Consider the following 12,066-nt stretch of genomic DNA (forward strand, 5'->3'; position numbering starts at 1 on the left):
GACTCCCTTGTCAGTCAGTTCTGACTTCATGCATTGACTGGAAGGCAGGAGCTACCAGGCTGATTCATCTCGTAGAAATCTCTTCAGTTGCCTCCACATTTTGCATTGCTAGAAGGCTAGAGACTTATTTCCTCTCCTCTTCCTCCTCTTTCTTTTAAAAAAAATAGCTCATGGTCTGGGGTGCGGTGCAGTCCAGCCCTGGTTCCCAGCAAGCCATGCTTGTGCAGGGAACCATCCCCCCCCCCCCGTCCTACAGATTCTGTAACAGAACAATGTATTTGCTTTGTAGGTTTTGGTACAGCTTCACATTAATACGGACAGAACCTGGCAGAAGACCAAAGTGTTCCGATCTCTCAGAGGCTTCCTGAGAGCACAGATGAATGTGCGAGACTCAGCTGGCCCTGAAGCAAGAAGAGGCCATGCCAACCAAATTGGGAGCAGTGGGGGATTCTGGGAAAACTCTGTGCAGAAGATCCTGGGTGAGGAGGGCACCCTCCGCTCAGAGGTGCAGATCCAGCAGTGGAGGCAGTTCTGCTGCCAGGAGGCTAAAGGACCCCGAGAGGTTTGCAGCCGACTCTACCACTTTTGCCACCAGTGGCTGAAGCCAGAAAGGCACACGAAAGCTGAGATGCTGGACCTGGTGCTCTTGGAGCAGTTCCTGGCTGTCCTTCCCCTGGAGATGGAGAGCTGGGTGAGGGACTGTGGAGCGGAGACCAGTTCCCAGGCGGTGGCCCTGGCCGAAGGTTTCCTCCTGAGTCAGGCAGAGGAGAGAAAGCAGGTGAGAGAGACCTTTCTCTGGATACTCCCAAGGGGCTCCAAGCAGGACGGAGAACATCCCATAATGCTCTACTGATGGCCCATCCTTTTTCTGAGAAGACGTCCATGGAATGAGATCTCACACCCTTCAAGTCCTTGTCATTCTCTTTCTAGTATTTCTCCCCATTCTCTGTTTTGAATCCTTGTTTCTTTCTCAGGGAAAGGATCTCTTTGCAGAAATGGACCTGGATTCCTGTGAGGCAGAGAGGCCTCCGTTGGACACCAGAGAGAGGCCACTGGGTAAGGAGAAAGGTGGTTTTTCTCCTTTTGGTCTCATTCTGTTGGTTTTCCAACTTGTCTGAGGGTTCTTTTCATCTTGTTTTGGGGGGAGACAGTTGGGAACAGGGGTCCAGAGGAGGGGAGATGTATTTTTGCACAATTAACATATGAAATCTGGGACGCAGGTGGCGCTGTGCGTTAAACCACAGAGCCTAGGACTTGCTGATCAGAAGGTCAGCGGTTCAAATCCCTGCTACGGGTTGAGCTCCTGTTGCTCGGTTGTTGCCAACCTAGCAGTTCGAAAGCACGTCAAAGTGCAAGTAGGAAGGTGAACGGCGTTTCCGTGCGATGCTCTGGTTCGCCAGAAGCAGCTTAGTCATGCTGGCCACATGACCCAGAAGCTGTACGCCTGCTCCCTCGGCCAATAAAGCGAGATGAGCGCCGCAATCCCAGAGTCGGCCACGACTGGACCTAGTGGTCAGGGGTCCCTTTACCTTTACCTAACATATGAAATGGGCACAAAGTTCCTAATGCACTCAGCAGGTAAGGCTTCTCAAAGGCTGATCTATAGTTAGAGATGCCCTGTTTCACCTGTGAGGGAAGCAGGCACTCCTGCCATCCTGATTACCTTTTCTCTCTTGCAGGTGACAGAAGGATGCCAGCAGGACCTCCTTATCCATCTATTCATGGGGGCAGAAGGGAAGCAGTGGCTGTGGAACCAGATCAGGTCAGAGGAAGCTGCCTTGTGGGGACAGAGGCCGAGGGATGGAGTATTGTCATGGACTGGTTGGGCACAGAGGAATGGTGGGAGGAAGCAGCCGGGGAACCAGGAAGGGAAGATGTCTCAGCCCAAGGAGTGGAGGTGGAGAAAGGATGGGCTGGAAGAGGGAGAAGCCTGGGAAGAGGAGATGTCAGAAGCCGAAGAAGTAACAGGGTTTAGTGAGCTGGGAGACTCTGTGGCAGAATGCGGTGCAGAATCAGAGGCAGAAGAGGAAGGAAGCGAGTGGGAGAGGAAGGTCGAGAGGCAGAGGTGAGTCAGGAGAAGGAGGAGCTACCGATGGCTCCCTCTCCTTCTGCTAGAAGCCACCCTCCCTGCTTGTCTCTCAGAGCCAGGAGACGTCTGACAATGGAGGAGCAAAGGCAGGCTGCACATTGGCGCACTGTTCAATCACTTGCCAGAAACCCCAGAGAGGAGGGGACTTGGAAAGCTGTGGGGAGTCGGGGGCCTTGCCTCTCGGCAACTGATTTAATGGAGGAAGACCCTGACATGGAATTCTACTCAATATTGATCCAGAGCAGAACTCCAATATATAGTTAGCAGAGTAAAATTTAAACATGTTACAGGATTCCCAAAAAATAGACCAGAGGCAATTGTATTTCATTCATCAGAGCTTTACTGCTACTGAAGACTAATGAGCATAATGGTCACAAATCCAAAACATTCAGGATTGGCACTGCCCATAAGAAATCCAGTTGCAGCAGACTTAACATAAATTCTTACCATAACTTATAATAAGTCTAAACCTTAACACTAAGCATACTGTGTACAGAACATCAGAAAGAACCGAGACAGAAAGAGAAAGTGAACCCCAGGCTCCTTCTGGCCTCTTATTATAGTCAGCATGACCTTGAGAGAAAGAGATAACAGAACCAGTTTAAACCAACTGTACTCACTTTCTCCGAAGGAATAACCCAAACACCAGGAACTTTCTGCTTGTTTCTTCCAGAGCCCTCTTGAATTAATTAGAAGAGGAAAGAGCTCTACATATCAGATCAATACTTTCTGTACTAAGAAATGCAAACCGACAACCTCCCCATTTATTTTGTGAAGGAAGTACTGATATGCAAAACACTTATAGAAGAACGTTTGCACATAACAGCTATCTTATAAACCTTATCTTATCTTATCATCATCTCATCTTATTTTATTTTAACTTATCATCTTATCTATAATATATAAACTCCACTCAAATATATAAACCAAGGCCTGAAAGCCACACTTTATAGCAGGCAGGTCCAATGTCCATTTTGGGGACCTAAGGCCCAACAATTTCAATCCGAAAAAAAGGTCAGCAATTTGGTCAGCCCTCACACATGTTTACTACATCAAATCTGGCCTTCTTTGAAAAAAGTTTGGGCACCCCTGCTTTATAACAAACCTAAACGGCCTCGGTCCAGTATACCTGAAGGAGTGTCTCCACCCCCATCATTCCACCCAGACACTGGGGTCCAGCACCAAGGATCTTCTTGTGGTTCCTTTGCTGCGAGACGTCTAGTTGCAGGGAACCAGGCAGAGGGCCTTCTTGGTAGTGGCAGCCACGCAGTGGAACACCCTCTCACCAGTTGTCAATGAAATAAACAACTACCAGACTTTTAGAAGACATCTGAAGGCAGCCCTGTTTAGGGACGCTTTTAATGTTTGCCGCACTATTGTATTTTAATATTTTGTTGGAAGCCGCCCAGAGTGGCTGGGGAAACCCAGCCAGATGGGCGGCGTATAAACAATAAATTATTATTATTATTATTATTATTATTATTATTATTATTATTACTACTACTACCTCTCTAACAAAATACTCAACAGAGCACCTCTTTACAAGAGCACTTAAACAAACTTTGCACTATATAATCTCACTTTTCATATACCTCCACACTAAAGAAACTTCCACCTAGACTAGTCCATTAATTGACAATACAAACTGGCAGACCCTCAGGGAATGAGCTGCTGTTCTCATGAGACCTGAAACTCAGCCAAGTCTGTGAACATCGTGCTCTTGCTGATAAAGAGTTAACTCCAGCTGTGAAGTGTGGGATTTCCTGCCCAGATAACTCTGTGACTCCAGCCTTCTGAATGTCGCCAGTACGATACATCTTTAGTTGCAGTTTTCATGGAATCCTAGAGCTGAAAGGGACCCCAAGGGTCATCAAGTCCAACCCCCTGCATTGCAGGAGTCTCAGCTAGATCACCCAAGACAGATGGACATCCAAACTAGGCTTCTTGTATTTCTATATTCACCACTGAGTGCTGAAATAGGCTTCTATGCTGTGGACAGACAATAACAAATAGTGGCCAGGAGTCACCTAACTAGCCCCATCCGTTGCAAAATGGGGCCTCCTCCCCCTCTCCATGCCCCCATGAACCCCTTGAATTTGGCTCTAGGGCATTGTGAGGGAACCTTCCCAGAACAACTCACGAGGAGAGGAGAAAGTGGATCCTTCCATCGGGGAAACTGGAATGCTTGCGTAGGCAGAATGATTTGAAAACCACAAGGTGGAGTACCAACTATTTGCACAAAGACGAATACCCATAATTAATGAAATAATTCAATTAAAATGTCAAAATAGGCATCCAGAATTAAAATGTGCAGCAAAGGAATCCTATTGAAACAACACCGCAATTTACAGGAAGGAAACCACAGAGCATTGTAGAGCAGATCATATTTCTGCTGTCTCAGAGGAGGACATTTCCCTTTTTCTTTCAGGGTCCAGTGTGCTTTGAAGATGTCGCTGTTCGTTTCATGGACGAGGAGTGGGCGTTGCTGGATCCTGACCAGAGAACTCTGCATAAGGACGTCATGGAGGAGAATCGTGGGATCGTGGCCTCTCTTGGTAAGGCTCCCTGTGGGATCGCCCTATCTGCCTGGAAATTCAAAAAATACCTCTATGTGACAAACCTCATATATTTCCACAGAGCTCAACAGCGCCCCCTACAACACCTGGGAACCTTACACCCCCCACTAGAAGCAGTAAATTACAGTTTTTTTCTGTGAACGATCTTCCTCCAGTTCTGCCTCCTTCTACCACAGTTGGGCTGATCTGAACTGCCCAGGCATCTTAAATGTCAGCTTCAGAGTTGTTAGGAAAGATAAGTAGCTTCTGTCAGGTTTTCTGTTTTTGATTTTGCTGCTGTCAGTCTTGGGTTGACCAGAGAGATGACTGACACTGGAGATGGAGGGGATGCCATGAGTGGGCCAAACAAAATCCGTCCCAGAGAAGAGCCAGGCTTATTGAATCTCAGGTAGTAGTAGAAGTAATAATTATAATAATAATAATAGTAATAGTAATAATTTTTATTTATATCCTGCCTATCTTCCAACACACACACATATATATATGAAACATTAATAATAACAATCTGAACCGATATAAAAAGTACATTAACTTTAAAATGAACAACTTACACTAGTGGCCAAAATTGTAGAAACCTTTTGGGAAGTGTATTTCTGAGGTTTGATGGCTTATAACACCACTTTTTTGGGGAATAATACCATAACGTTATACATCAATGGAAAGATAATAAAATGAAGCATGTAATGCAATAACATTTATAAAGGATTATTTATTAGAACAGCAGTCATAAAGAAGAAAAGTGAAATACACAGAAAAAAGGAGATATACAAAAATTCTCACTATGTCAAATAATACTTAGTTTGGTAACCTTTAGCTTTACTTAACGGACTTACAATGCCTTCCCATGGAGTGAATCAAGTTTTTTAGTTCTGCAGCTGTAATAAAGTGAAACCAAGATTTAATTATTGCCTCTGTTAATTGGACTTTATTGCTGGGTTGCTTCTGACTAACAAGTTTCTTTAGGCGGCTCCATAAATTTCTGATTGGGTTAAAGTTTGGGCTATTCCCAGGCCATTCAAGCAGTGGAATATCTTTATCTTGAAAGCACCTTTTGCACACAGCAGCAACATGACATGGTGCTGAATCCTGTTGAAGTATAAAATAAATAAATAATTATTTATAGAAATATATATAAACGTTTAACTATCTGGGAAAAGATCATATGTGGAACACTTCCGTTTGGGCTCAAGTATTTCATTTATGTTTTTAAAGCATTTACATTCCCATTATTGACGCAAATTCTGCCCACTCCTTTTGCTGTCATACAACCTCAGATCATAACACTATCTGGGTGTTTCAAAGTCAATGTAATGCATGTAGGATGTAAATCTTCTCCGATTCTTCTCCTTGCATATTTCATGCCATCACTACCAAGCGAGGAGATTTTGGTCTCATTGCTCCTAATAACACTGTCCCATTGTTCCACTGTCCAGTTAACATGGGTTTTAGCCCAGTTTAATCTTTTCAATCTTGGCTTGAGAGATAACAGTGGCTTTTCCCTTAGAAATCTAACATTTAGACCAGTCCTTGCACTCAACGTCACATTACATTGTGCCATGTCATCTTGTAGACACCCAGATGATTTTCTTCTGTCACGTGGGCACAGTCTCTCCATTCTTCGATCGTCACTTGCTGTTGTGCACCTTTTCCTGCCTTTACCAGTCTGATTTTGTAGTGACTGAGTTTCCTTATACCTCTTCAACAATATATTGTTGAGGGGACTTGAGGGGGCCTACAATTTGATATGGGTGAGATAAGGCGATGAGTGGAAGACTGCATTCAATACCAGATATGGGACATTCTTTCTTTTTTTTATAAGATATTTATTAAGGTTTTCCAAGTAATACAAAATAATAAAAAAAAAGTAAGAAAATACAAAATAAAAATGGTTAAAAACAACTCATTCTTTCCATTACTTATTTTTCATTAGCTTATTTCCCGGACCTCCTCATGCCTCCCTTTTTCGTATTCCAGTTCAGTTTGTTGGTTCAGCAAATCCTTACCCTCTTTGTTTATCCTAGTCTTTAATCTTAAGCTATTGTAACGTTAAATTTTTACCTATTAGTAATCCATTTTTCATATTCCCTTATAGTATTACAGCTGAAAACCACTTAATTTCTATCCAACACCATTCTAACATTCATTAATTTTACAATATTTCTGTAGATAGTCTTTAAATTTCTTCCAATCTTCTTCCACCGACTTTTCTCCCTGGTCTCGGATTCTACCAGTCATTTCCGCCAGTTCCATGTAGTCCATCACCTTCATCTGCCATTCTTCCAGGGTGGGTAGATCTTGTGTCTTCCAATACTTTGCAATGAGTATTCTTGCTGCTGTTGTGGCATACATAAAAAAAGTTCTGTCCTTCTTTGGCACCAATTGGCCGACTATGCCTAGGAGAAAGGCCTCTGGTTTCTTCAAGAAGGTATATTTAAATACCTTTTTCAATTCATTATATATCGTCTCCCAGAAAGCCTTAATCCTTGGGCACGTCCACCAAAGGTGAAAGAATGTACCTTCAGTTTCTTTACATTTCCAACATTTATTATCGGCCAGATGATAGATTTTTGCAAGCTTGACTGGGGTCATGTACCACCTGTATACCATTTTCATAATATTCTCTCTTAAGGCATTACATGCCGTAAACTTCATACCTGTGGTCCATAACTGTTCCCAGTCAGCCATCATTATGTTATGTCCAACATCTTGTGCCCATTTAATCATAGCAGATTTCACCGTTTCGTCCTGAGTATTCCATTTCAACAGCAAGTTATACATTCTTGACAAAATCTTAGTTTTGGGTTCTAACAGTTCTGTTTCTAATTTTGATTTTTCCACCTGGAAACTAACTTTCTTGTCTGAATTATATGCCTCCATTATCTGATAATAATGAAGCCAATCTCTCACTTCATCTTTCAATTTTTCAAAACTCTGCAATTTCAGTTTGTCTCCTTCTTGTTCCAGAATTTCCCAATATTTCGGCCACTTGGCCTCCATATTGAGCTTTTTCTGTGCTTTTGCTTCCATCAATGACAACCACCTTGGGGTTTTATTTTCCAATAAATCCTTATATCTTATCCAGACATTAAACAATGCTTTCCTGACAATATGATTCTTGAATGCTTTATGTGCTTTGACCTTATCATACCACAGATATGCATGCCATCCAAATACGTTGTTAAAACCTTCTAAATCCAAAATGTCTGTATTTTCAAGAAGCAGCCATTCTTTCAACCAGCAAAAGGTTGCTGATTCATAATAAAGTTTAAAGTCTGGCAGGGCAAATCCACCCCTTTCCTTTGCATCAGTTGATATCTTAAATTTTATTCTGGGCTTCTTGCCCTGCCAGACAAATCTAGAAATATCTCTCTGCCACTTCTTGAAGCAATCCATTTTGTCCACAATTTGCAATGTTTGAAACAAAAACAACATTCTAGGCAATACATTCATTTTTATCGCAGCAATACGACCCAACAGTGAAAGCTTCAAGTTTGACCAAATTTCTAAATCTTTTTTCACTTCGGCCCAGCATTTTTCATAGTTGTCTTTAAATAAATTCCCATTTTTTGCTGTCATATTAATCCCCAGGTATTTCACTTTCTTAACCACTGTCAAACCTGTCTCATTCTGAAACCTCTCTCTCTCGATCGGTGTTAAATTTTTCTCTAAAATCTTGGTTTTTAACTTATTCAGTTTAAATCCTGCAACCTGACCAAATTCCAGATATGGGACTTTCGAGTATTTAGTCATGCCGTTTGGTTTGCAATCAGGTATGGCCACCTTCCAGGCCTTCATCAATCACGTGTAGGCAGACCTCTTAGACAAATGGGTCTTATTGTACCTCAATGACCTCTTAATTTTCTCGGAGAGCCTTAAAGCACATGTGCAACACGTGAAGGAGGTGTTGTGATGGCTGAGGGCACACAGGCTCTACGCCAAGTTGGAGAAATGCCAGTTCCACAGGAGAGAAGTGGAGTTTTGGGGGTATCGAGTGTCTCCCGATGGGGTGTAAATGGACCCTGCGAAGGTGAAGACGGTGTTAGAGTGGCAGAAGCCCAAGACAAAGAAGGACTTGCAGAGGCACTTGGGCTTCACTAACTATTACCAGAAGTTTGTGCCCAACTACTCACAACTCACCACGCCCCTCATGGACTGTTTGAGAGGTAAGAAGCCATTTGCCTGGACGGAGGAGGCACAGCGTGCATTCAAGAAGCTCAATGAGATGTTTGCAGCAGAGGAGTATCTGTACTATGCAGATCATTATCAACTGATGGTGCTGGAGTCGGATGCTTCTGAAAGGGCGGTAGGAGCAGTGCTGCTTCAGGAAGATAGCCATGGCAACCTGAGGGCGTGCGCGTTCCACTCTCGGAAGCTGAACACCTTGGAACAGAACTACACCATTTGGGAGAGATAACTGCTAGCTATAAAGGAAGCCTTAGGGACATGGAGGCACTTCCTAGAAGGAGCACAACACCAAGTGGAGGTGCGCACAGACCACAAGAACTTAGAATACTGGCAGACCGTGACACAACTAAACCAGAGACAAATCCGATGGGCGCAGTTTTTTGCTCATTTCAACTTCCACATACAATATGTGCCAGGGCATCAGAATCAGAGGGCAGACGCCTTGTCTGGGAAACCTGAGTACATGGAGAGAGAACAGAAACAAGAGTTGAAACACATTCTGAAGCCAGAACAGTTGCAAGTGGCGGCGGTGCCTGTTGTCGGAGTAGATGAGTTTAAGCAACAACTAGAAGGAGATGAATTTGCACAGCAGAAACTGACAGCGATACAGAGCGGTCAGAACAATACTGAAGGATTCATTGAAAGGGAAGGTCTCTTGTTCAAGGGAGAGGCGCTCTACATACCAGAAGGTAACTTGCAGGCGCAAGTCATGCGGCAGTGTCACAACAACCCAACAGTGGGCCACTTTGGATAGTACAAGACCGTAGATCAGCTAAGGAGACGGTTTTGGTGGCCCAGAATGAGAGAAGAGGCTAAGGAGTATGTTAAGGCATGTGACACTTGCCAGTGAGCAAAAACGCCACGGGCAGTGCTGGCTGGACTGCTGCAGCCACTTCCGACTCCATAAGGACCATGGGAGGTGATTACGATGGACTTTATCACAGACTTGCCAGCCTCCAGGAAACAGACAGTGGTCTGGGTTGTGGTGGACTTGTTCATGAAAATGGCACACTTTGTGCCATGTCCAAAGCTGCCCTCAGCACAGGAAACTGCGCAGATGTTTGTCGACCACGTGTTCAAGCTGCACGGGTTGCCATTCCGAGTGATTTCGGACAGAGGGACACAATTTACCTCACAATTTTGGAGGAAGCTGATGCAGCTTTTGGAAGTAGAAGTGTATATAACAATGCGGTGCTTGCGTCGACCCAACAAACACTGTTTTTAGCCAACTATGGAAAACATCCCAGAGCATTTCCAGATCCATGGAGCACCTTTTTTTAAAAAAAAATATATTTATTGAAAGTTTTTAAAGTACAAGTAAAAACAAAAAACAAACATACAAAATAACAGACAATTAAAAACACACATTAATTTTCAATAACATAACTTCCATACACTTATTTCCTCCGACCTCCTCATACTTCCCTTCTTTGTATTCCAGTTCAATTTGTTAATTCAGTAAATCCTTACCATTAAACTTTTACCCATTTATAATCCTTTTTTCATGTCTCCTAAAGTATTACAGCTGGAAACCACTTAGTTTCTATCCAACATCCTTCTAACATTCATTAATTTTACAGTATTTCTTTAAATAGTCTTTAAATTTCTTCCAGTCTTCTTTCACCGACTCTTCTCCCTGGTCTCGCATGGAGCACCTTGTCAGTGCCAGCTGCAGAGCAGTTTGTGGGGGAGATGCAGGCTTTACAAGAACTACTGAAGGAAAAACTGGATGGGGCTGAGGCCTCGTACAGAAAAGATGTGGACGGGTGTAGACAACAGGGGAGGAGATCAAAGTGGGGGATAAGGTGTGGTTGTCAACAGAGGACTTGCCAATGAAAGGGAGGTGCAGGAAGTTGGAGGCAAGGCGGTTGGGGCCCTTTGAAGTGGTAGAACAGATAAACCCAGTGTCGTTCAAACTTATACTCCCAGCCTCAATGAAGATATATCCCGTTTTCCATAGGGCTCTCCTGTCACTGTATGTCCCTGCACACCACTACCAGGAACCTAGGCAGGCACCCCCTCCCGCCATTATGGTAGAAGACCAGGAGGAATTTGTGATCCAACAGATTATAAAGTCAAGGCTGTGTAGAAGAAAGTTGCAGTATTTAGTGTCATGGAAAGGTTATGGACCTCAGGAAAACTTTTGGGTACAGAGCCAGGATTTACACACCCAAGAATTGCAGAGGCAGTTCCACTGTAGGTACCCCCCACAAGCCCAAGCCTAGAGGGTGGAGGGAGGAAAATGAGCTAAGAAGCTGAGGAGAGTGATACAGGGTGGGAACCAGAACCGAGAAAGTCCTCTGTGGCAGGCAGCAAGGCCGAAGAGGAGGAGGAAGGGGGCTTAGAGGAGGGGGTGATGTCAGAGAACAGGATTCTTTGACAGGCAAGACAGAGACTGGAACAGTGGAAAAACAGTGAGAATTCCTGAGAAGGGGAGGAAGCAATTAGCCCCAGGAATTCAACCTTTGTACACACAGAGGGGGACAGAACGCAGAGAGAAGAAAGTTGCAGAGCACTGAGAGTGAAACAGACACAGAGTGAAAGGAAATGATCTCTGCCAAATCTCGTCGAGCTATGAAAGTTCATGAGAGGTGTGAAAAAGAGCGGAAGAGACCGTGGGGGCTTGTCATTGAAGGAAGGGGCGGAGCTCAGACTCAACATCAAACTTGGGGGAAGAAGCCAAATATTGAGCTCCGCAGTGATTAATGAGTTTGAGCAATAAATATGAAATAATTTCTACCGGAGTTGTCTCACTTCTCTGGGGGAGACCCAAGCCATTGCAATAACTAACTTCACAAGTAGAGTTACAAGAAGTTTTGTAAGGTGGATTTTATCAATTATTGCAAAGTATAATTTACAAATCGTTGGTTTATGATTAGGATTTAAAGATAATAATTATAATCCCAAAATGAAATATAGGATAATAAGTGGGAAAACCATTAGTTGAGGAAGAGGAAAATTTCAGGCTGTTGTAGCCAAGTGCTTTCTATATTATATATGAGTTGAATGTTATGTTTAAAATAACTGCAAAAACCAATGAAAATTATTATTTGGCTAAAACTTTTCATAGAATACAGCGAAGTGAACAAATTTTGTTGCATTACGTTCTTGATTAAATTATCTTTCCATTGATATACAGTTTTATGAAATAACTCCAAAATAAGTGGTTTTTTGAGCCAACAAACCTCTGAAATACACTTTTTTCCAAAAGGCTTC

General features: G+C 43.3%; 1 protein-coding gene across 1 annotated transcript in view; it reads left to right on the top strand.

The window, feature by feature from the left end:
* LOC308475178 (uncharacterized protein) overlaps positions 1–12,066 on the top strand; it is a 76,438-nt gene that overhangs the window by 893 nt on the left and 63,479 nt on the right. The window contains exons 2-3 of the mRNA XM_081002165.1: positions 290–778; positions 975–1,056. Of these exons, the coding sequence (XP_080858291.1) occupies positions 377–778; positions 975–1,056 (484 nt within the window). The 5' untranslated portion in view covers positions 290–376. The remainder of the gene's footprint in view (positions 1–289; positions 779–974; positions 1,057–12,066) is intronic.

This window comes from Podarcis pityusensis (genome assembly GCF_964106645.2).
Source record: "Podarcis pityusensis genome assembly, chromosome: 4".
Taxonomy (NCBI): domain Eukaryota; kingdom Metazoa; phylum Chordata; class Lepidosauria; order Squamata; family Lacertidae; genus Podarcis; species Podarcis pityusensis.